At 36.9% G+C, this 26525-nt stretch overlaps 2 protein-coding genes across 3 annotated transcripts in view; one reads left to right on the forward strand and one right to left on the reverse strand.

Annotated features, from left to right (window-relative positions):
• Positions 1-17053, reverse strand: part of Pngl (N-glycanase Pngl) — a 53091-nt gene extending 36038 nt beyond the window's left edge. The window contains exon 1 of the mRNA XM_072015674.1: positions 16904-17053. The gene's annotated coding sequence lies outside the window, so the exon portion shown is untranslated. The remainder of the gene's footprint in view (positions 1-16903) is intronic.
• Carpb (Carbonic anhydrase-related protein B) lies at positions 152-26303 on the forward strand. Of its 2 annotated transcripts, none has more exons than XM_072015679.1 (10): positions 152-486; positions 5541-5652; positions 6754-6804; positions 7633-7961; positions 12638-12733; positions 12876-12942; positions 17285-17439; positions 24245-24373; positions 24453-24498; positions 25414-26303. In XM_072015679.1, the coding sequence occupies exons 2-10, from the start codon at positions 5589-5591 to the stop codon at positions 25428-25430; spliced, it is 954 nt and encodes a 317-aa protein (XP_071871780.1). In that variant the 5' UTR covers positions 152-486; positions 5541-5588; the 3' UTR covers positions 25431-26303. The 2 variants fall into 2 exon arrangements, with proteins under 2 accessions (XP_071871780.1, XP_071871782.1); XM_072015681.1 differs by lacking the exon at positions 152-486 and adding an exon at positions 504-645.
• The last annotated feature ends 222 nt before the right edge of the window (positions 26304-26525 follow it).

Consider the following 26525-nt stretch of genomic DNA (forward strand, 5'->3'; position numbering starts at 1 on the left):
TCTCCGCTGAACTACTATCAAGAGAAACAGAGATAACCGTACTATTTTCTGGCGCATGCGTGCCGTCAGCCTCCGGTGCGGCCGACGAGAGATCTAGATGGAGTACGAATCGGGTGGGAGCGCGAGGGTGAGAGAGGGAGAAGGAGGAACGTATACACTGGTCTCGTAGGGCAGTCGTTCCTCCTTCGTCGTTCCTTCGTAAAGGTGCAGACCGCTTTTAACGAGATTATTTCGCACGAGAGGGAAAAAAAGAATTCGAAGTCGACTCGCGACCGTCCCAACGATCGTTCCGACTCTCGTTCAGGAGATACATCGGTATCTTGGCTCGTTCGGTTGGATACTAGCGGGATCGCGTATCGTACGGTGTCGCTGCTCCCTCGTATTAGCAGTGCAAGTGGTGTGCCGGTGGCTAAGCGAGAGGAGCAGGCGGAAGAAAGGAGGAGGAAGCTACGAGACGATCCTCGTCCTTTTCGTCATCGTGCACGGGTCAGTATCGGCCTGCGGAAACTTCGTTTAACCACTCTTTTTCCAACGGAACCGATATCATAATCCGGGGAACTAAGCTGTACGCGTTCTAGTCCTGGAACAGTGTTCTTTCTTTTTTTTTTTTTCTACTTCGAGGATCTAGATAAGGCTAACCAATTTGTGAGTGTACAAGGGGATAGCCGTTGGCACGCTTCTATTTCTTGATCGACATTTATTGATTGCGGCCAGGAGGTGCCCATAGCCGCCGCGTTTACTCGTCACGCGAAATTTTTGGCCGCACCATCGCGCGTTTTGCCGATCGATTCGCACGCTCGTCCTCCCACCAAGTCTCGCTCGCGGCCGACCCTATACATTCTGTCTCTCCTACCAGTCGTCCACGCTTTTCTCGTTTTAGTGGAAATTCTTTCTTTTTTTTTTTTTAAGAAACTTTCAAGTCCAAATTTGTCATCTTAATGTCGCTTACAGCTGAACGAGACATCGTCTTTGTTAGAAAAAATCGTGGACTGCGTCTAAGATTAAGACGGACAAGAGACGCGATCCGTGTCCTGAACCGGGAATCGTCTCGATCGAAGCACACGACTCGACGTTTAACCACGACCCTACGATCGATCGTTCGACCGGACAGGACACTCTTACTCGACGTGTATATATGTATATGTCCATACGTGTGCACCTCTAAGTGTACCAGTGTATGCACGGCTAATGTGTACGGTGCACGAGAGACATATAGTGTTTCCTCGATTCATCCTTCTCGTACGTGTGTCTCATTGGTTCCTTCCTCGTTGGCCATATTCCAAGGGTAGAGAAGAGAACATAGAAGTGATCTATGGGGACGAGTGGGCATAGAAACGGGAAGAAACCGACGGTAGAACCGTGAGTCGAGTCATTGCACTCTGGCTTGGGGTAAGACTTGGCTAATTGTTCCCTTTCGTTGTTTCAAGCGTTTCAGGATCGTTTCGCTTGGCGCTCTCTTCGGACTTAAAAGTAAACACCACTAAGAAGGCTGTTTCTTCTTTCTTCGTCTTTTTTTTTTTTTTTTGTTTTTTCGTCTTTTTGAGTCTTGACGTTGAATCAGAGGAATTAGAGTGACAGGTAGGATTTTTAGCGTGAATCAAGGCTCTCACGGAGGCACCAACGAAAATCCTACGGCTCGATAATTGCGTTCGAGTGGCGCAATCGAACGGCAGGACTCGTTTCTGGCTCGCTCGATTAGACACCGTCGACTATCAGGGCCCTCGGTAATAAATCCGACGGGATCAATCGTGATCCGATAGGGTCTAATTAAAGACGAAGCTTGAGATGCTTGAACCCAGAACCAATCCCCGTTCCGTTCCGGTTCGTTTGTTACCGATACGGACTTATCATAAGGCGTGTAAGTTTATACGTAAGTTAGATTATTATTTTAAAGAAAATAGAAGAATAGGGTAGTAATTGAGGGTTTTGATTTTCAAAGTGGTAAATCCGTGATGTCGTCGATGATGATGATCGATAGTAGTTTAATACTCGTTTCTTAGCACAGGATGGATCGTAGTGAGGAGCGTTGATCTTCAATCGTGAATTTTACTTTAAAAGCGAGACACATTTTTCTTGGTGCTATTGAAATTTTTGGATTCTGTTTTTCATAGTACACGTTTCTCCATTGCTTTATTTTATGGCAGTGAAACCTGTTTGTAAAGTTTGGTAGAATAATAAGGCGCATAATAAAACGTAGAATATAATTTACGAAGGAATTAACGTGGAAATATCTAAAACATCAAAGTGAGTCAGAATTGATGCAGCCTGTTTAACGGTTAAGTCTTTGCAGTTCTATGTTTAGCTGAACCCGAGAATGGATTTCATTTCATTCTTTTTGCTTTCGGTAAAATATGTAAAACTGATATTATTTCGTGACAAAATTTAATTTGGCAGAATCATAAGAAGTAGTTATGTTCTCATCGTTAATTATGAAAATTTATAACTAACTCTATAAGTATGAACCAATAATGATAAAACGTTGAATGTAATTTGGATCGCAATGGGTTAATCTTCGTTTGGATCGATTATGACTTAGATAGATCTTTTTGTTAAATTCTAACCATTTCTGTGTTTTCATATAGGAGGTGTTTTTCTTTGGATTCTCGTTTTATTGCCATAAACAAAATATTTTACGCTCGTGACAATAATGTCCAGCGGAAACTGGCTGAGGATTAAACTTCATAGAGTGTAAAACTACCGAGTTTGAGGCTTCTATATTGTAGTAACTATTTAATTTTCACAGTATGTCTTTAACAAGTTCTTCTCTGATCTCTAAGTTTATACAATTAACGTTATGAAGTAGGTTTCGCATTATGGAACGTAATCTTCAACCAAAGTGAATTAACGAAAGAAACAAATAGCGATATACGAATAATTTGCATAATGTAGTTGATTTAATCAATCACGTCTCAATATTTGCCTTATATTCTAATTCCCAATCCAGCTAAAACATTATCTCTTCAGATAATGTTCTTAATAACATCCCAAATCCAGGAACATTAAACAACTTTTATTGTATTTCATATCATCTGTTTCTATCTCCCTACACATAGAAATGTCAGTTTGTTTTAATATCTACCGACCTCATATTCTTTTGTCCGCCAGACTACACAAGTTTTCGTTGTAAAAAGGTACATCCGCGTCGTTTCCATTTGCTGTGTGTGCTCTATATAATAATACACGTAATAATAGTATTTGTAAGAGAGAAACGCATTTGATACTAACAGACATTCTGCTCGAAAAATGAAATATTCGAGAAGTAGAACGTTCGGATAATTTATTTTTTAATCACATTGTATTCCATTGTAATCAACGAGGACCATATTCGCATAAGACGCACCTTTTGTCATTTCCTAACGCAGGATTGAATTATTTTCAGTTGCATCATTTTTAAAAGCCTTGTGCGACGGAATAGGAGACCATTTATTCTCCCAACTACCTATGATTTTTCGATAATTCGTTAATAGGAGTTCACGTTCGGGTAAGTGGATTCAACTGGTAGGAGTTCATTTAATCAAGCACCGACTAAAGTTTCGCTCAAATAAATGGAATTTATAGAAACGCAGTACTGCTGTACTGCACATACAGAACTACCACCACAGCAAATTTTATTTAAATCAACGAATACCACATTCCATGTCAGAGGGCGGTCGAAAGTGCGGGAGGAACGTTCTTAAACGTTAAGCGGAGTTATACTGCAATTGTACTGCGGAGAAACAAGAAGATGGTTAGGCGAGGGACTGCCGATCTGTTTGGTTATTTCCGATACAATACAATTGTACAATACAATTCTATTGCCTCGATACAATTCTAAAGATAATACAAAAATGTAGCAACGCGTGACGACGAGTGACAGAGAACAGTGTATTATTCCTCGATGTAACAGTGTAATATCCCTTGACCCTGTGCTATCCCGTTAACCATCTTGTTATCTCTGCATGGCACATAGTACGAAACTATTACCGCGCCAAATTTCATTAAAACCAACACCGGCATCCAGCGCATCTCTTGTCAGGGAACGATGGAAATCGCGGAAGAAACGTGCCGTAGCCTCCAAGGCGAAAGAAAAACGAGGGGTTATCCAATGAGAGCCGAGTCATCGCACTCGCGGAGTACCCTCTTATCTTTCCGGCTGCTGGGTTGTAGGTTAGAGACACTCGGCGTGGATAGCGGCGTCAGAGTGAGATCGGATCGATCGATCGACGACATTTCGAAGGGAGCCTCTACTCGAGTTTTCCTGACCTAAGAACACAGGCCTGGAGTGCCGTAGAACGGGGTGGAGTGGACTCGAACACAGAATGAGCCACCCCTAGCGAAAGAGGGGGCGGGGGACATTCGAGTAAGCCCGCCCCGTTTTCGAGCGTACTTCTCCCTACTTCGACAACGACGATGACTGCAGATTTGTCTTTTCTTTCTTCTCAGAAAGAGGCTCGTGAGCCAGCGGCTCTTATCGACGACGACACGCGTCCTCTCTTTTTCCTTGTCGTTAAGTTAGGTTAGGTTAGGTTAGGTTAGGATAGGTTAGGTTTCATACGAAAGAAGAAGTTTCTTAGAAAGAATGTCCGATTGGTTGTTTCAGACAGATACGATACAATCGTTGAGATAAACAAATTTGCTACTGCTCGAGAAATGTTATCTCTACAGATAAAATCGAACATCGTTGCAGTGAGCGATGCTGAATGAAGAAACGGAGTACTGCAGTGCCCGTTTAAGTTCCAATCGATCCAGGACTTTCGAGATGTTTCAATTCCAAAATGCGAGGCCACATTATAGTTCTCGTAGAAAAAGCATCAGATGAAAGCGAGAAGAAACGAGAAAGACGTAATATATCCTTCAGTTTGCTACGTAACTTCTGTTCGCCAGAGGAAACAAGTAGAATAGCCAGATTCGTGTCAGCCAGTAGAATGCTTCTTTTAACCGGACTCTACATAATGGCATATAACTCGCTCAACTTTGATCATTTTCACTTGAAAAAAATGGTGAATATTCTCCGATCGTTAATAAATGTATGTGCAAAAAACCAATACGAAACGTCTATATGATTTCCTTGAAAAAGATATCGAAGGATACGTAAAAATGGCACTTTAAACAAGGCTAGATACTTCCTTAAGTAAACACTACCATGTTCCCTTTGTCCTTGTGCAGTTCCGCAGGACTTTTCCTCAACAACAGACAGTTGTAGTCCTCAAGTTGCGAATCGGTCGCGTGACGCTGGCTAATTAAAAGTCCCCCTCGCTCTGAGACATTCCTGCGGTGTGCTCGTAGATCGATTGAAGTTGTGGTTTTCGTCGTTATCGTTTCACCATCGAGCAGAGAGAAATTCCCTGTCGTGGCTGCGAAGTTCGTTGCTTTCGTTTCGAGAGTGGTTCACACTACTTGGTGTTTCGATTGATCTCGGACACGGTTCTCGAGGGTTAGGAAGATGAGATAAGGGGACAGGGCTCATGGCCATACACAGAGGGGAGGAAAAGGATATATATATATAGTATGATACACGTGCACTCGGAGGTATCGTGTCCTTTCCTTTTTGTGTTGTATAGAATCGAGCCGAATGATGCCCAATTGACGAAGACCGCGCAGTCCTAGGAATGGCCCCATTCAGTTCCGTCTTCCTGGGCGTCTGGGGAGTGTTCGTGATCGTCCTGATACAAGGTACTAACTGACTTCTTTGTGTTTTTCAATGCTGTTCAATCGCGTTCAGTAGTTCTTAACCTTTGATAATCGAATGTTTCATTGACGTCATATACGAGTGGCGAGGGAGGAATTAAATAAATAATTATGTATAACCCATTTGGGATCGACGACCCAGATGTTGAGTCATGCGATACGTCTCAGTGGCCGAGGTCTTGATGTTTGGGTCATCGGCAAAGATTTACTCTTGGTGGAAAGGACATAGCGAGGTCATAAATTGAAATATTATTACACCATATGCGTCCTCGACGCATATAGACATCTATATCCGTGTAAAGGAGCCCTAATGTGAAAACATCTTAAATTTTAGATTGCTAACATTGGTAAATATAGAAGCTATTCATCCTGTGACTATAGCAAGAACAGAGTTCTTTGAGAAACATTATATTTTTGTATATATCTATATTTAGCAATTTTATTTAATTTAAATTCTTATGTAACTTTCATTTTATATTTTTTCATAATTATCAATGTAGATTGCTAATTAAATAACTAGAATTTCTGACGTAATTTACTCAATTTATCATAGTACATCTTGACAGAAAGATTCAATTTATATATTTACTAACATTTAGTAGATGAAACAAAATCAAAGTTCCACTTATTTAGTTTCGTTCGTACAAATGTACAATTGCATAAATATCGACAGTCCAATTATTACACATATAGAAAATGAAGAAAATAAAACAAGAAAACCTATAAAGCAAAGATTTTATCTTTCTTCATTTACTGTTATTCCTCGCTACTATTTTCATGCACCGTGAAAGAGTAAGAGACAAGTGATGATGGTTCGTAGACACTGTTTCTTGAAAACGTGTCTGAGAACGGTACGTAGGGAGATTGAAAAAAAAGAAGGGAGTCTCTAGTTGAGTGACCTTGAGCGGCCAATTGACTCAGAGCCAGACTATAGCAAGAAAGTGTATAATTGAGACGAGTGGCTCGTTATCCGGTGGAGTGTGGCCGAATATCCTTGCCACTTGACTCACCGCAACTAGTTCTAGGTTAAGGACTGCTGTCGCATAAGTGACATCGCGGGGATTCTTGATAATGAACTATTTGCAGAATCTAGGCCCGTCAGCTGGGAGGAATGGTGGACCTATGACGGTATTTCCGGTAAGGAATCCCACGCTCTTACCAATTAATCGAAACACACTCGCATTCTTTAAGTGATTTTTTTCATGAAATTGTTATTCAGTTCTTGTTACAAATAACTTTAAATGCAATATTCTCAATAATAATATTTCTTAATAATAATAATATTCTTGCACAGTTTCTCGTTCACTTACAAGGTTTTAAACAATCTTTTAAGAAGTTTTATATATTTTTTCCGTTCTTTTCAAGTTTCAATTTCGACCGACGAGTGTATTTCTTCTTACTTTCATCATGTACTTACTTTATTTCCAATTTTAGAGCTATTATTCTTAGAATTTACCGTCTTTGTTCCTCCACTAGTTCCGTAAGGAATCATGTCCAAGTTCTCCAAACACGAGAATCCGCCTATGAGCATCCATCCAACAATATGATAAATTACATGTTTCTCCCCGTAGGAATCATTTCTCTTCCAATCTTGTCAAACATTTCTACAACTTTCACCAATTCCATAAGAAACTAGAAACTGTTTTTCTTCCTACAAGAAGTCACATTGATCTTCCAACGTTACCAAACATTTTCCAATCTATCGAAACCCTCTGAAACACGAGAACTCGTCGAGCCATCGAATGCCCCTTGAAACCTTACGATCTCGTCAAATCGTAAACTCCCTTCAGCGAAATAATTTCACGCCACTCCTCCCCAACAGCCGTGTAGCTGTTAATCCCCAAAGCTTATCGTGCCGGAAAGTTCTTCCGGGGAAGGGGTTATAGTCGGTCTCGAGGGCTGGGCGCGTTAATCGATGCTCGAAAGTCGCGTTCAACGTGTCGTTTAATCGGTTCGGCTTCGAAGGTCCCGGCTTCTGGGGTCTCATCAATCCGGATTGGTGGCTGTGCCACAAGGGCAGACGGCAATCGCCGGTGAATCTGGAGCCATCCAGGCTCCTCTTCGATCCGAACCTGCAACCTCTGCACGTGGACAAGCACAGAGTTGGTGGTGTGTTGGCAAACACTGGCCACAGCGTGGTGTTCGCTGTGGACAACGACACGCGTCATCCTGTGAATATCTCGGGCGGTCCATTGAGTTATCGGTACCAGTTCCACGAGATCCATCTGCATTTTGGATTGGACGATCGAACCGGTAGCGAGCACACTGTGGATGGACACGCGTTTCCAGCTGAGGTGAGTGTTTTATATTGGATCCACTGTAATGGGTCTTTATGGCACTGTTCACAGTTGGAAAGATAATGGGAACAAATAGTAGTAGAACTTGCTTTTTTTATTTTATTGTTGTCTTCTTAAAAATAAGTAAATACAGAGTATCTCAGTTGAAGAAGAGCATCTAAATATGTTGTTTGACTTCTATAACGTGAAAAATGTTTGTGTCATGATTCGAATGATTTTAAAAGAGGAATGTAGAATCGTGAAAGTAGAATCTTTTTGTCTGGTTATTCGTCTGAGATTTTGCAAGGTATTTTTTATCCGGCCGTGTATTTTTTATTGTAGCGGATGAAAAGATGCATTTGTCACTTATTATTGTCACCTTGGGACTTGCAGTTTTTAATAAGATTAACTTTACACAGTCTGATAACGTTACAATGAGGATACAAGATTTTCGCTATGGAAGTCAAACGATTGCAACATTTCTACAATTTATATTTCTCACAAATTGTATATTAAACACATCAGAAACCTCTACGCTTTTGCTTCGCTTCTTCCATCACACTATTTCCTTGCCCCTGTGCAGTTCCATTAGTCATTTTTCCATATTTTCCTTTGACAATATGTTTCGAAAAGATGAAGGGTACGCTTCAGAACAAGACTTATTTATTATTTAGAAATTCTTGTCACACACTCGTGTAGAGGATAAAAAGTAAATTTCGAAAGGAATGATCCATTTAGTGGGAATTTGCTAAGAATTCTTATCGTTCGTCCCTGAGTATAATTATCACAATTGATAACAATAGCCGAGGTTCAATTGCTATAGACGAATTATTTTCAATTAATTTTAAATAAAGTGCTTTGGGACCGATTATTTGTGATAATAATAGCCAATTGATAACATTATTCCAAATAATAATATCCAAATCTCACTATATTCCCACAAGATGGTCCGTGATTAATAATTCAAATCTTTTCATGGTATCTATCAGGTAGCGTTAATAAACTGAACATGAAATTCAATATAGTTTGTGAATTTTGTTTGGTTTAACGAGGCTGATGAGTACTGGCCACTAATTTGTTGCTATTATTATTAGTCCACGAATTACGTCAATAATTTAGTAATAGCACGATAAATGCAGATGCATGATAATCATGCATTAATTAGTAATTGGAGATTTCCATATCTCCCTTAATCCACGTCGAATTCAGAGAGAAAATGGGATTCAAATTACCTAGGTAAGGAAAACATGTGGAACTCGGTTCAGCTTCTTCGAATGAATCTGTAATTTCCATATTAGTATTACGAATAGATGAAATTAAGAAATAATTGAATTTTGAAAATTTGACGAAATTCGGATTAAGAGATCGTAGAAAATAAAGTTTGCAAGTTTTTTAGAGTAGAGAAATGAATACGATCAAGCAAGATCAATAGAATATAAACGTAGCTGAAGAGGTCCTTTAATAGACATGTGAATAAGTGAAAAATAAAATGAATTCAGTCGTGTATTTTTAAAGGATGAACGCTTGATTAAGATCGAAATACATTTAGATTCGGAGATAAAAATATCTAAACCAAAGAATAGTAGATTTAATCTAAAACAAAATCGACAGAGGTGTTTGCAAAAATAGAGATAAAAATACGACAAAGTTAAAAACGTAACTCGATGTTAAATCAACAATAAATTTCAAACAACGGAGGCGTGGCAAAAACGCTACATACTATAAAGGAAACAATATAAAATAGAGCCTACAAAAGAGTTCTTTGACGAAAGAATAAAACGCTAAACGAAATGAACAGAAATGTTTCACGAAAATAATACTAAATCATCGGCAAATCTTTATAAAATGAAGCCTTGCTAAAATATATATATATATATATAAATAACATGAAATAAAACCCAAGACTTAATTAGATCAAAGAATAAAAGATCTTCGAAAAATAACAGGTATTTCGCCAAATTAGAAACAGAAATATAAAAGAAGTAAGATATGTAACCAAACATTAAATCGACAAAGAATTTAAAGAAACGAGAACAAGATGAAAGCTTGAGAATTAAGAGGAAGTGAAGTTTCAAAGAAAGTTGTTATACGAAGGAATACACAATTTACTGGAAAATCAAATCAACAGGGATGTTTCAGAAAAACAGGAAGAGAAATAAAAAGTGAGAAGTAGACGTCGCCTTGAAAAGCTGCAACACCGACTTCTCTGCTCCAACAACTCGTCTTCGCTAATCTCATGGATCGAGTGGCCAAGACTATCGGCCTCTGTCAGAAAGCCTAGCCTCCTGGACATCCGATTATCGATCTTTCTTCGATACGTATCCGTCTATCTGCAGATTCTTATACTCGCCGATTAGAGGACGACTTTTATTCACTTGATCACGTAACTGGAACTGATTAACGTGAAAGCACCGCCCTCTATCTTTTTTTCTTCTTCCCTTTCTTTCCTCTTTTCTCTTTTATTTTTTTTTTTTTTTTTTTTTTTCTCATTCCACGTTCGAAGTATTAATCTTCGAACTGGGTCAGAACTAGCGAACTAGGTTACCGGTATAGACTCGCGATATACGTGTGGCCCGCGAAAACGTATAGCTTTTAACAGTTTGCGGGTTCCTGTTACATCGACGTTGGGAAAGTTGGTCGACACGGAATTTGAAAAAATTATAAAACTTTGCTAATATGGCGGCCGGTTTATTCGCGTGACGAGACGACCATTCCTCCACCACTTTTAGTGATAGGCTCAAGTAGTATACTACTAGTTCATAAGTATTCAGCCATTCTGGTAAACTCATAATAATAGCAAAGTTTGCCCAGATTAAGCGTATACGGATTAGTATTTCTCGAATTATTGAAAACGCGAAAGAATATTTTAAACACGGGATATCTAATTTTATGATGGAAACTAGTGGAATATTTGGACTATTCTAATTATAAATCAGATTAAGAAGGATCTTTTAAATTGATACAAAAGCTTCTCATGCTAATACAATTATGTGATAATATTTTACTAAACATACTCGAAGCGGTGTAGTGAATAATAAAATATATCGTTATTATATTATTTAATTGCAATATAAATTAATATTATAGTCCGATGACTTTATAAAAATTTAACGAGTATTGCCTCTGATTGCTAATTCATCATTCATTTCTACACATTTGTAAAATATATGTACCGTTACTACAGATTGACCAAAATATCCGGATATTTCTAAGCAATATTATACATCTTGAACTTGATTTCATCTCTATCCTCAGCACCATAGTCGTTTCTTCGTCGACGAATTTCGCGAAAACGCGCGATGATTTCAACCGGATGATTAATGTTTTATTAACTTTGCAAATTTGTTTGTTGAAAAGCGTCGAGAGAATTTCCAAAATTTCATTGTTCCGGTTATTTTCGCGGAATATTTCGTGGCAAATTCGCCCGAAGCGAGACGAAAATCAACCATGGAAACGACGAAATTCCTTCTTTTTTATTATAAAATGTTCGATGCGGTGAGAGTAGAATAATCTGCGATAGATAACATTGAAAAGAATATATATATATATATTTTTTTTTCTATCACATATGTCGCGTGAAATGAAATAAAATCGGACAATGAAAGGTTGATTCGCGTTCACGATGGCACTTCGTTCGTCTGCATTCATTTTAATTTGTGCTTTTCGATCGAACTCCGCCGTGTTAAAGAAAAAGAAGAAGAAAAAAAAAAAGAAATCACTCGCTGGATTATTCATTAGAAATTCATCAGTGGGTAAAGGGGTTGAACGGTGCAGGCTTAAGTGGAACAAATCCTCTTAAAACTTGTTGCCAGCTTAAATTGTTTAAGTCCGCATCCATATTCCTTTAAAAGTAAACGAACCCTTTGAAGATTATCTTTGGTGATTCTTCAAAATATTTAACCCTTTAATATTTTAAAAGTCCATAAAGCTACGTACGTAAATGCTTCGTCATTCCGTTTATCGCTGGGAACCTTTTGTCTGACCGATAAACGACTTAAACTACTCACAGCCTCTGTCTGATCGCTTGCGTCTCAAACTACTTACAACCAGAAGCACCACCACGTTATTCCTATTTACCAATAGTTCGCTGCATTATTCTTTTCGTTATTTTCTAATAATTCACTATACTATTAATTTTTTTACACGAATTTATTTTTCATCAAAGTATTCAGACTTCCAGTTACTTGAAAATTCCACCATTCGATTGACCGCTAGAAAACTTTACCGGGTCATATCCTTTTTATTCAAACTATCCAAAAGCTCTATTTGATCGTATGCGCTTCAAACTTCTTAAAACCTACACCACCGTGCTACCTGCATCTACATACCAACGATCCACTATTATTTATCTTCTACACATCACTCTTCATTTTTCCTATCTTCCAGCAATTTGCTACGTTACTTATCTTTTACGCAAGCTTTATAAGCCATAACCTTTCACCGCTTGGAAGCCTCGCTATTGCTCCGGCAAAGCATACGAGCTACTTAAAAGTTCCATGAAATCAAGAAGATTGATCACCCTATTCATTATTGAGAAGCTTGATTTTCGTATTGAGAAGTTCAATTTGTCTACTTAATCGACTATATGAAAGTTAAGCGAAATCGCAACTACTCGATATGATAGAAACATCGCAACTCGTCTTACTCGCAGCTATCGCTTCTAATCCAATTTCCTAATTTCTGTTTGAAAACAGTTGCAGATATTCGGCTTCAACTCGCAACTATACAACAACTTCTCGGACGCCTTGCAGCGGGCGCAGGGGATCGTGGCGGTGTCCCTTCTCCTCCAGGTACATGTCTAATCTCTCACAGGCCACAGGCCCGCTTATGTATTATTTTTCACGGGCCATTCTGCGAAAGAACGGTCAAACGTAAAACGATCACGGTAAACGATAGCCGATAGATACAGCCTGTGTGCTGGTTGGCTTTCAGGTTGGAGACCTTTCGAACCCGGAGCTACGAATATTCACCGAACAGCTGGATAAGATCAGATACGGAGGTGAGACCGTCAGTAATTTAATACACCCGACCGGACTCGAATTTCTCGAGGAAATCGAGTTTCCACGCGCTGCTTCGCGATACACAGTGCGAAGGGTGTGCCTGGAATATGTTTGATCGAAACCCACGATACGTTTCACGCATATTCTATGCACATACATACGTGAGTTCCTTCTAAATATGGCACTTTAATTAACAGGCATCCTGTTAATTGAATGATTAAGAGGAACTTGCATATGAACATTCACAAAGTGGTTAGGTCGATGTTGTTGAAATTTTTCAAATTTCAGTGTCAAAGTGCTTGAAAAGATCGATGCTTATCTTGCGTAATTTCATTAATTTTCTATAAATTTCGTTTTATGGAATTAACTGATTTGACAAATAAGTGGTTCATACATAAATTGCTTCTTTCAAATTGCTTTTAAATTGGCTCGTTTTACGAGATTATTCAACTTTCACGAGGCAAAGGTTATACAGGGTATTTTCAATCTTTCCAGCCGAACTGCAAATTTAATTACTTTGTAAGTTACATCCACGTATTATTACCCTATCAACCTATATGAACGATTTCATTTTTAAATTTCATTATCGCGAAAAACCGTTTCAGTTCGTTTTATCGGTAAAAAAAAAAAAAAAAAAAAAAAAGGAAAAAAAATAGAAGGAAAATATTCAACGCTCGTGACAGCCAGAATCTCCACACTTTCGCTGGACGAAAGTTAATTCGTGAATATCGATTTATTTTTTCATTAAGATAATTCGTGAAATAGACTCAATCAGTTCGATTAAACCATTTTGGGTACACCCCGTAGGATACTTTAATCCAATTGAATACCCAATTACGATCAAATCGAATATGTTATTTAATTATGCGTTTAAATTGACACTTTTGCAACTGGTAATTTATTTTTCAAGGGATAAGTCAATAGCTGGTTGCCGCGTTATTAGTAGAAATAATATATATTTTAAACTGTAAAAATAAATTTTACTCCTTTTACATATTCATAATTAAGAAACTTATCGCCAAAAGATTTGTAATGAAAATAATAAATTCGAAATAAAAACAGATAAAAACTGAATATATTTATAGAATTTTCAAGTTCGTTTATAGTTTCATACCGTTTTCTTATATCTCTGTTATCCTCCAAAATTACGCCAGCTGCAACCAGCTGTGGCTTATGAAAAGACGTAATTTTACGTCAGCCACTGCAAATGTGTCAATAGGAGAAAAAAAAAAAAAGTTAATTAAGAGAGGTTCATAAAGGTAGCTCGCAAAAAACGAATTTTAATTACTTTTCAACAGCAAAGACCGTCTATGATCGTGTATGATGTTTGAAAACAAATTTCATGACTTTCTATTTTAATTTTACATTATTTATCGAAGATGAATTTAATATGTTTAATTTTTATTTGTTACTAACATTAGATTACGGCCAGATGAATTTTTAAACGAAAGTTCCTCTACCTACTTAAAGTTACACATTGAAAATAAGTAATAATAACTTTAAATCAATCCCCGTGCATTATTGGTCTTTTGCTTTCGTCTTCGGAAACTTTATAAACATTCCATTATATCGATAAGCAGAATATAAATAAAAATTATTTTGATTCGAGTAAATTACACTTGGAAAATATAATGCTATTCGCAGAATAATTTTCTACATTTGTACTCATTTACTATACATATATACAGTGATGGACAAAAGAATGCAAGTAATGCAAAATATCACTATAATATTACGAAACGGAGTTGTATTTAACAACAGCAACGAATAGATACAATGCATGCTCCTATATAAATTACTTTCATCAATACGGCAAAAAATGTCTAATAGAGAAATTATCAATGCTCATACACAAGTACCAATTTTAGTAGCAATTTTATGCTTTGTTTTATCCAGCATTGTAAATGTATAAGTGAATGGACCATAACAAAAAAGATTTAAAAAAAAAAGGACGAGGGATCTTTAAAAATTAAATTGTATGTTAATAACCAAAACGATTTCAGCTATTAAATCCTACTTTATCGTCGCATTCTCGTTTCAAATTGTTCCTCGTATAATCATCAGTTTAAGTCGTCGTTCTCAACGACGGCCACGTTAATTGCAAACTAATTGATTCCAATTGCCGAGAAAAAGGCATTTTTTCCGGTGAAACACGTCAAACGAAAACAGTAATGCGAATTGAAAATGAAAGGGGAGAGGACTCTTCTCTGGGGGTGCATCAGCTAATTAAAGATATTGCTTGCTCCAAATAAAATCAGACGGAGTAAACGATCGCTATCGACGTCGAAAGAGGATTTTTTCACCGATTATTTGCACGTGATATCGATGGCCGACTAGCACACAACATTTGCATAATTAGCTCGTCCTCGATCGAAAAAATTTATTGTACCGAAAGTAAATATATGTAATTTCGAGTAATCAACCAGTTAAGGATCGGCATATTTTAAAGCATTTTCTTAGAAATTTTAATTAATTTCCTATGTTGAAGCATGCTTTACCATTGAGATTATATGGATCATTTCAAAGATTTGCTGAATATTTTCTTCATTATTATTGTTTTTTTTCGTTTTATGAAATTTCTATAAATATATTTATCTCTTTCATTTAATATATACATTAGTACTGTGATACAAACTATCCTTTTCCAATTAGAAAAAGTTTATGCAATTCTACAATTATTCTACAAATATTATTAATATTCTAATACATTTTTTTGCATCTGGATAAAATCAATATGAAAGTTATTTTATTATGCATTTTTTAAATAGGAATTTCACATTATTTAATTGCTTGGTCCTTAATAGGTTAATTCCTTGTGTATTATGAATACACACGTTTCAAATCAAAATACACATTTCATTCATTTCACATGATTTCATAAAATCGAAAAATAATAGCTTCGATAATAAAACGTGTATTGATTACCTGACATTTTTGTTCTTCGTTTTAGAAAGTTAGTAATGTAATAATAGAAAGTATAAATACGGAAATTTTGTATAATTAATCCTTTGTGTGCTATTGACGCACGCGTTTCGAACAAAGATGCGCGTTCAACGAACGTTATTTAATTTTACATCATACAAAGTTAAAAGAATAACTTCGTTACGCGTGTCATGGTTAATTGACATTTTGTACAGCACACGAAGCAGGAATAGCATGGATATACACCTCAAATTCTAAATAATTAACCCTTTATACGGTACGGACGCGTATATCGATTTGATGAATTTCATGAGCATCGCATATAGCTTTATAACCTCGTCACACTGTCACATACGTGTTTGACGAATAGTGGAAAAGCGAGTGTTATGTATTTTACCTGATTTTATATATTACTGCATTAAAAAGAATAATTTAAATATGCGTGTAATAAATTGATTGATACCTTGATCAGCATGTAAAATCGTGATAAGTATTACGCTGGCAATAATAGCGATCGCGTGGCACACAGTATTACGTCGTGTATAGGAAGTGTTGTAGGTTAGAATATTCAGCTCACAAAGGATTAATCGTAGGAATATTCACAGACTAAAACAACCAAATATAATACTTACTTTATTCCTTTATCTTTAACGGTTTCTCAATGGTATACGGATATTATAGTCAATTTTATAAAGATTTCAAGTTAAATACAACAACGACCTACATAAAACGTTTAAACAATACGAAACATTGAACGATTCTATGCTAAACATAAAGAACCACACGAACATTCAATCGATATAAATATCATAAAAGAAATTATATACTAAATACAAAAATATGCATGGGTATTCGATACAAACGTGCTCTTGTAACATAATTATTTATTATTTCCTTATTCTAAACGGTATTTCACTCGTATCGCAGGAAATTTCACAAAGATTCAACGCTACGAACGAACATCGAATCTAACCTCAAATATAACTTCAGCAGAAACAAAGTCAGAGATTATCCGGTAACAAAGGGAAAGTGAATTACCTTTAATCACTTCTTGCAAAAGCTCAGAGATCAATTCCAAACTAGAATCTCTCGCGTAAGAATAAAATTCACACGCATAAGTATGTACCTCCAGAAAAGCTACGCGAAGAATTGGTTTCACGATTCACAATCGAAGAAAACGCTCGAGACGCTCTCTGGATCAATGCTGTTTTCATAGCATTATCGATCGAGAGCGCGCCGCGGGCTTCTTTGAATATTTCTTTCGGCCATTAACGACACGAAGTACACAGAGTACATATAAAAGTGTAATATCAGGCGTTAGAGGCGCATGTTAAGGAACGCCAATGCTAATTGGGGTACGTATGCGCGTCACGGTGGCTGTCGGATCGTCATGTTATCGATCGAACCGATTGCACGCAGGCCAAGCGATGGAGATTAAACGTTTCGTGGTACGAGAACTGCTGCCGGACACGAAATATTACATGACGTACGACGGCTCCATCACGATGCCGGCCTGCCACGAGACCACCACGTGGATCATCCTGAACAAGCCGATATACATCACAAAGCAGCAGGTGAGGGTGAAATTTTCATTGAATATTCGTATATGTGTGTGTGCACATTCACCCGCATGGTATCGAACTTAATGGTTTAGTGATTTTTTTTCTAAAAGTTTCCTAATTGTTACCATATGCAATTTTACCCACTTTAAGACTTGCAATATGTTGTAAGGTAACTTTTACAATGTTACTAATGAATTGTCATAATTTTTACGATATCATTGATTATTAGTGGAACGTATTCTAGTTTTAAAATTACAATTTTAATTAAAACAACTATATCTTATATTATATAAAATTATGCACATTGAATTGAGAGTAGCGACATCAAGACGCAGTCGTTGAATATCGACCATCACATAGCGCCATTGCGGATAGGAATTACATTGATCCAACTTTGAAGTTTCCATAGCTGGCTATGCAGCTTCTGCTGATCTTCGTTCTCTATGACTACGAACAAGGGTTAATTTGCTACTGTTCGATGACCGGCTTCAAGTTAGCCAGAGGAGGTTTAGGTTCTCTGCAGTTCGATTGTTGAAGCATGCGGTGAATATGTTCTCAACGATGTTACGATAACCTTCAAGTGGCAGAAATACTTGATTGGATGTTGTTCAACTTATTAATCGAGTGAAATTAAGTCGGTCAAAATGTTACGTCGGTCACTTTCACGATAACGACAACGAAAAATTCATTGAAACATTTATTATTCTCAATTACTATCTGATAAAATATCGATACAATTCTTAATCCAAATTATATCAATTATATAAATTAGAATAATAGTCATTTCGAATAATTCTCGATGCTTGTACTTATCGCTTTTTCTCTCTAGTTCTTTTTCAATTTCTCAACAATTGAAAGACTCGCAGTCCCGGCATCTAGAACCTTATTTCGTTTCTGCGGCCGCCACTGATGAGGCCCGCATTTGGAACCCCAACGATTTGAAGAATCGTAGTAACTCACGCACGAAAGCAGTTTCTGATGTTCTTTTAACGATTTCGCGTGGCCAATGGCGGGCGTAATCTCGCGCGCTACGTAGCACGCACAGACCAGGAAAATTGGTTTACGTGAGTTCCTTATCACGCTTTGATGTCTTAATGTATTTTTTTCTTTTTCTTTCCATTCTTCCTTCCCGTTCTTTCCCCTTTTTAATTTTCTTTTCAGAATGGCTGATTTGGCAAGTTAAAGCGGTGAATTACAAAGTAAAGATTCGGTTTCGAAGCTACTCATTAAGGATTATATAGCGAGGCGGGCAGAGTTTAATGGACAGTTCCGTGTCGTTGATCTTTTTTTCCTTTAATTCGATCATAGCGTAGGAAATTCAGTTAGCTGGCAGTTCGTTGCGATACGCCAGCTAAATATGTAAATATACACCTATACCGTTTATATGGTATTTGTGAGTTTGTATATTTGTGAAATTATTCCAGACGATTCATATTTTCTCGGCAGGAATATTCTAAATTAATCAATGTCAATTAAGTTACTCATCCTACGTGTTTAAGATAAGAGGAAATTTCTCAACAGAGTAACTTCAACTTAGCAAAAACGAAACTTTGAATTCATTTCAATTAAATACGAGGATAAAAAGAAATAGTTCTCTAGGAAGCTTAAAAAACCATTAAAAGTTATTTTATTAAAATGAAAGAAAAAATGGACATAAAAATTCGAGAATGGCAATGAGGCATAAAAACTTCTTTATTTAGTTCGTAGAAAAGTACGAAAAACTTGTTTTGAACTTCAATTCTTTGCTAGATTTCCTCCAAGCATTACAGGACATTTTATTAAAACAAGATTGCAATAGAAAAATTTAAAAACCCTAACAGAGTTTACTCGAAAAATTCGCTTCCAACATATTAGTGCACCAATTGCCTCGCAGTTGTTCGTCATTCTCGAACGCGGCAGCGACGCGACAGCCGATCTCAATTGCGTACAGTGCATAATTTTTCAAAACGGGCAGTCGACTCATCGTTTTCACTCGCTGCATAATAGATCTATCTGTCTACGGATCAATCAGCCAAATGGATCGTTTATCACGAGTCTCTGTCTCTCTCTGTCTCTGTCTGTCTGTCTGTCTCTCCCCTCCTCTGTCTTTCAAAAAGTCGGGGAAAACTTCATCCCTTTTCCGTGTCTCGCGTGTTCCCGCCGTCAGATTCGTATTTTAATATTACCGGCCAGCGAATCGGTAATCGATGCGTCGCGTATTATAATCGAGAAACTCGTTCGTATCGATATGCAGAACGATACGAAGCCTTTGAAAAGGAGAGGAAGAGAAGGAAAAAAAGAGCAAGAGGAAAAGAAAAGAAAAAAAAAAACAAACGCGTGCAAACAACGTCTGAGACGCGAATAATGGATCGAGGTCTATTGACTTCCTGACGGAAACGTCGCTTTGCCGGTCGAACGATTCCGAATTGAGCTTTTTAAAGGGGGAATTAATCTCGATACGCCGGTGTACGAGATATGATTTTAATTCCAGTACCTCGGATAGAGTGCTCGATATGATCGATAATATAAAAATGCGCTTTGTTGCCGAGCAAAGTGGAAGAATCGGTCAGCGAACGTGAAACTCGTTTTTTAATTTAAGAGAAATGGTTATCTGGGTGACGGAGGGTAAATTGTATTTGGTGTAGGGTAATTTTGGTGATTAAAGTAACGCGTGTATTTATTAGATCAGGTGATAAAGGGAAACATTAGATAAAAAAAATTCTTTGAATAATAGTATATTTTTGAATAGTTTCTGCATAGCTGGAGATTAATTTTTATTTTTTTTTTTAGTGAAATGATCAACTATGGATGATCAAATATCTATGAGAGGGAGTTTCATATAAAGAATTGAATAATTAATAAATACAAAGTATGGTTGCATAGTGGTGACAAGTGGTTTACAGGTGGAGGTTAATTTTATTTTTTCTTTTTATGGTATGTTTAATTTCAGATAAGTTACTTTTTTAAATATAGAAGGAAATGTTATACAGACAAAAAATATATGTTTCTTCGCAAATCAATATTAACTATATCTTCGCTTAGTATTTTCATTACTAACGAAGTGTGTAAATTTGATCGATCAAATTTTATACAAAGCCGAAAATGCAAATTTTTTATTCTTCATTTTGGTCTTATTTCAGCGTCGAGTAACACCCCTTAAATTATGTTGAAACAGTAGCCGAACACCCTGTAGAATATCAAAATTTGTGCACGAAAATACCGAGATATATTTATCCTAAAATTGATCTAATTATTCTAAATTATTAATCTAATTATTCTACAAATAGGTCATATGTCTAGCGATTTTAATCTTCAAGATATTCTAGTACTTTTATTATGAAACATGTTTCAAATAGCGCTGAGTATTTTGGTTTTAAACGTTAAACAGGAGATATTGCGAAATATGCGTTGATAAGCTTCCAGCGATTACGAGGGTGCCAGATGTTCATGCAAATTCATGTCTTTTATATATCAGTATAACTGCAAAAATGGAATCCGCAAAAAACGTTAGAATAATCACAGGCATTTACACAACAATTAAAAAAATATGATAAAATTTGACGCTGTAGAACCGCATACGATAACATCGAATTTAAGCTACTACCCTAATCCTTCTTCACCTTGATTACGTTTTCTATCCCGGTAATCTTCTTGAATATATAACAACAAAAAGATCAATAGAATAAAAAGAGAACGATGCGATCAATCGATACTCCGAAGCCATTGTACGGCTGTAGATAAAAGGAAAAGATATGACAACCCATAACTTCGTGTAATAATAACAAATTTAATCTGTCGTCCCTTTAACCAATTCCACACCCTCATAAAGGCTAAATACTGAAAAAGAAACCACGAAAACAAACGAAAAACCATAAAAAAATGCAATCAATATTCGATCGTTTAACCGTAAATAAAAATCAAAGCTAGAATGAAAAAAAAAAAAAAGAAGGGACTAAAGTTGGACGATGGAAAAACTGTATGTCGAAAGTTTCGTGGCGAAACTAATTTATTCGCGGCGATATCGAGGAGAGGACGACCGCGCGTTGATCGATGATTTAACAGCCACTTTTCGCGGGATGATTTACGTATCTACAGAGGGTGGCGGCGATGCATTTTAATAAATTTATCGGGGACAGCGCCGGTGGCGTGCGAGGAATTATACTTGCTAAAACAGAGGGCCGAGATTACGTGGCTAGTATTTTTCGGGGCAAGTTACCCAGGGGGCGACATCAAAGGGATGCAAAATAACCGAGCACACAAACAAACGACACACGTACGGGGAAGAACCCACATGCACGCAGCGTATTGCTCGTTACACCGAAAAAAATCCAACCAGGAAAACCACCGGTGCACACGGTGTATCGAATATTCTAGTAAGCTTATCCCGGCCTCGTGGCCCTCCATTAGAGCGAAAAGAGCGTCCCGTGATGTCGACGCGTCGATTATTAGCCCACTTTTCCCAGCTCACATTTTCGAGCCTGATTTTTCTAACAAGGTGACATCGTCCGGAGTATTTTCATTTTTCCTCGTACAGATGTACATATTTATATACGTAGCAATAAATTTAATAATTGTAAAGCTTAACATATATTTATTTCTTATTAATTGAAATAAACCTTAATTTAGATGAAGATCCTAACAAATGAACAGTACAGTAGAGTCTCCCTTGTGTGCTAGGAAAAAAAAATGTTATTACGATGGAATTTTTGGATAATGGGATAATCACATTTCTGATTTATCTATTCACATACAGATTAAGGTTAATCGATAGTTTCTCTATATATTTATGGATCCCATATTTTTTTTAGGATTTATGATATATAATTTAACATATAATTTAACTGCATACAGTTACATTCTTTTCGTACTTCGTGCCATCGAAGTCCTTTTCCGAATGCCACGAATGCTCAGTCGAATAAAGGAAAGAATACATTCTATATGAACACTAGTAAAATACCTACATATTTGAAACGCGAAAAGCTATCTGTTCCTGGGAAATATTACGTTTGGTTGATAGAACATTCGGATAATATTAATATTATTATTATGGAACGTTTGAATATTAAGGTATTCGGATAAGGGGAGCTCTACTGTATTAAAAGTATCAGGTTGTCCCAAAAGTTTCTTTTATTTCTTAAGATGATAATAGATGCGCAACACACCGTTTGTTTTATATTATTTTATTGAGTTATATATGTTCCATTTGTATCAGATCGTCCCAAAAGCTTGTTTTATTTCTTAAGGTGATAATAGATGCGCAACACACCGTTTGTTTAATATTATTTTATTGAGTTATATATGCTCCATTTAGTTCTATTACTAGAAAACGGATCATGCATAATTCAATAAATACAATTTAATACATAGTGATAGAAATACTCTTGCGTATATTTCATAGAATAAGATCGAAGGAGGACAGCATGTATAGGGAAAATTTGTTCAAAATGAATACCTTGACAACATATTTCAAAGTCGTCGAAATCGGCGAGGTGTGCCCGATTATAAATCATTATCATCGAACTTGGTATTTTATATTTCAGTAAAACGAACTCTAAAAGTTCGTAATTGGATATGAATTTTAACAAACTCTTTTTATTAAACTAATTGCAATTTTCTCCCACTGGATAATCAAACGAGATTAAACAGGAGTTTGAAATATGGGAAGGACGAGCAGGTGTTATAATGAAATATTCCTGTCGAAAGTCAAAGAGCTGATACGTATAACTGCTGTTGTATAGCACAGGCATCGAGGACCTTAACTTTCAAGCTATTAAGCTGTTAGGAAGGAAAGGTCGTCTCGAAAGAGCAGAATGCAAAAGCGATAAGAACAAGAACTACGATCGTCGGTGTTGTAGTTTCTCAAAATTGATAAATCGATAAATCAATATCTATAATAGGCGTTCTGTAGTAGGTGTTAGTAGCTTGTTGGCTCACGGAGACTGTTTGGGCCATTAAGCCATTATAAAATGCAAAGACGATAAAGAACAGGGTGTCGTATTTACTTCATTTTCGCCAGCCGATAATTCGTACAAAATTAATCAGATTAATTCGCACTCTACTTTTATTAGAAAGGTTAATGGAACGTTATTATTTCAAGCGTGTTACTTGAGGTGCGACATTCCTGAAATTTCGATTCTTTAATAATTTATTAAACACGTTAATGTATAATATTATCGTTTTAGCGAAACTTTCATTGATTTTCTATTACTTTTATTGAAAATTTCTGCTTTTTTATTAACAGATTATATTAATTTAATCGAATAGAAACGTACTCTTTGATGCATTGCAATAATATTTGGTAGAAAGTATATCAAAATTTTGTTATTCTTTGTATCCATTAAAGATTTTAACTCTTAAAAGCGAAACATCAAAGATGAAACCTACGTCAGTTCAAAATTACAATCTCCCCTCATTTCAATTAAAAATATTTTACTGTTAAAAATCAAACAAATCACCTGCACGACATCTATTAGAATGCTTAACTTTCAAAGTATTCGTGGGAACGATCGAAACATCGAAAGTTTAAAATTACGATCCCAACCTCATATTTCAATCTCCCGTTCTTCGATAAAATAATCCAATTGAAAGTAACTCGATCGACAAAAAAAGAATCAAACACATCAATCTCCGTCGCTAAAAAAAAAAAAAATCAAACGAATCAATCTGCACGATCGCCGTTAAAAACCTCAACTTTCAAAGCTTTCAGGTTATTAATCTTTCACTCGAGCAAAAAGCAAAGAAAAAAAAAAAAAGAAAGAATACAAAGCCTGGAAAAAGAAGAAAGCAAAGACGCGAGGGGATAAAACAAGGAAAGTGATATTGACTCGATTCGTTGCAGCTTCTCGCGCTGCGACAATTGATGCAAGGGGACAAGGATCATCCGAACGCGCCGCTTGGGAATAATTTCAGACCGCCCCAACCGCTTCATCATCGTCCCGTTCGAACGAACATCGACTTCAACATTCAGGTAACGCTTTTCCCTTATACGAGTTCCTTCAACCGCGCGATAACCCGTTATAATTGTCTGGAAACTTTTTCCTCTTCAGGGACCGAAGAACTGTCCGACGATGAATAGGGACATATACTACAAAGGTATGAAAAGCTGGTTGCCGCCTCGGTTCCACGTGAAATGGGAAAAGTTCGTTCGGATACAAAGCTGAAACGACTGTTGCGCCAGTTGTCCACAGACTAATTTTCTGCGGCTTTCTGTTGGGCAAAAATGGCCATCGAGTTGGATGTTTTGTTTCCAGTTACTGATAACAGGTGTTGATGAGAATGGTAATGGTAGAATACTGGGAACGTGCTGGCACATTAAATGTATCGGTTACTGTGCAACTTTCTGCTAACAGTAGGCTATGAATAAAATGGCACGCAAGGTAATCAAAATTGTAATGTGTGAAACAACAAATGGCGGTAGTAGATAACTTTTTCTTATGAGAGGAGCTTGATATTCTAAACCGGAGAATCGGTTCTTCTCTGATTTAGTAACAAAAAATGGTTGTTATTATGATTAATTGATTATCTAACAGCATAACCTCAGGCGTTCTAACAAGTTGTATCTATTGGTACAGAAATGTTGACAAAAGATGATCCTTGTTATTAATTAGCTGTTTATATACCATCAGAATCTTTGGGACTCCCAAAAAGTTATATTCATTGACATACTAAATATCAATTAACATAGTGACAGAGAACGATTACTCTTATCAAATTTCATTAATTTATCATGATCGTAATCCATAAGAATTTGAAAACAACAGGATTAACAATATAGGCTTATGACTTTCACGAACCATAAACACGAGTAAAATATGTATGTAGCTTCCATATACAATTTTTCTAGATCAAACCATTCTCCTCAACAAATTGAATCCATCACCCTTCTGGCTTTTGTATTCCAATGAACTTGACCTAATTTCCATACGAATAGATAGTGAATCTAATAATAGAAGCTGACCAAAATCATTTCGATAAAGACTCTTAACGTTATTTTTATATTTGTTGCAGCCAACAGCTGGAAATAACCCCGTAGCGAGTTATGGCAGCGGCTGGAGGTGTACTACGCTTTCCCTGGGACAAGCTGGAGCCACGCAGTTAACAGGATAAAAACCCACTGACATATCAATTAATGAGCGCGACCAGTGGTCATCGTGTCGATCGGATCGAGCAGAGGCCATCGTGGCGCGTATCGTTGAAAGGAAGAGCGAGAGAGAGAGAGAGAGAGAGAGAGAACGCGCGGAAGCGAGTGAACGAGCAAGAGAGAAAGAGAGAACGAACGTGTGAAATAGAAAAGAGAAGCCAGAATGACGCGAAGAAGAGCGTGAAAGATTAACAAAAAAAAAAAAAAAAAAAAAGAAAAATGCTTCGTTGTACTATTAGACGTGAATTGCCAAGTATGTTTCCAGTAACGAGAAAACAAGAAAAAGAAACACAAGAATACACAGATTACACAGACAGGTACACAGAGAGACATATACAGATGATATACCTATATATAGATTACAATTTAGCGGAGATAAGGTTTAAAAAAACGTAAGATTAACACAAGATATATTATTATACGTATATCGATCAACTATCGAAAAAAAGCTATGACTATCGTGGCCTGTGTTGGGGTCGTTGACGACTACGATGATCGTGACGATAATGCTAGGTACGGGAATAGAAACGAAAGACACGAGAATTCTATATGTATAAAAGAAATGAAGAAAAAAAAGAAAAAACTAAAGATTCGCGCGTGATGGAAATTCGCGCCTTATACGCCCACTCATACCGCCACCTGCATATACATAAAACATACAACATACATGCATACATGCATACATACTTAACATGTACACACACATATCGAGCGAAAGTTTATACTATATTCTTGTAATAAAATGCTGAAAAACGTAGACGGAAATAACGACATCGAAACCCTATCTTCCGTGTGAACACGTTCAACAACGCGAGTAATCCCACCACTCTGTTCCACATCCTTTTATCTCGCGCGCTTTGTCTTTTCATGTGGGATTCCCCACGAGCCTTACACCGTAGCGCCACTGCGGTGCTATCTCTACGGTGCCGGCTGAAACCTCCAAGTTACTACCCGTGTTTCACACGCAAGTCGATAAATT

The sequence above is a fragment of the Bombus fervidus genome, chromosome 13, assembly GCF_041682495.2.
Source record: "Bombus fervidus isolate BK054 chromosome 13, iyBomFerv1, whole genome shotgun sequence".
In the NCBI taxonomy this organism is placed as follows: Eukaryota; Metazoa; Arthropoda; class Insecta; order Hymenoptera; family Apidae; genus Bombus; species Bombus fervidus.

Bases quoted from the DNA above. Each gene is read 5' to 3' on its own strand.
- Carpb (XM_072015679.1), top strand. From the start codon at position 5,589: ATGGCCCCATTCAGTTCCGTCTTCCTGGGCGTCTGGGGAGTGTTCGTG. The intron at 7,962-12,637 runs GTGAGTGTTTTA...GTTTGAAAACAG, and splicing joins GACACGCGTTTCCAGCTGAG to TTGCAGATATTCGGCTTCAA. The intron at 17,440-24,244 runs GTGAGGGTGAAA...GATTCGTTGCAG, and splicing joins TATACATCACAAAGCAGCAG to CTTCTCGCGCTGCGACAATT.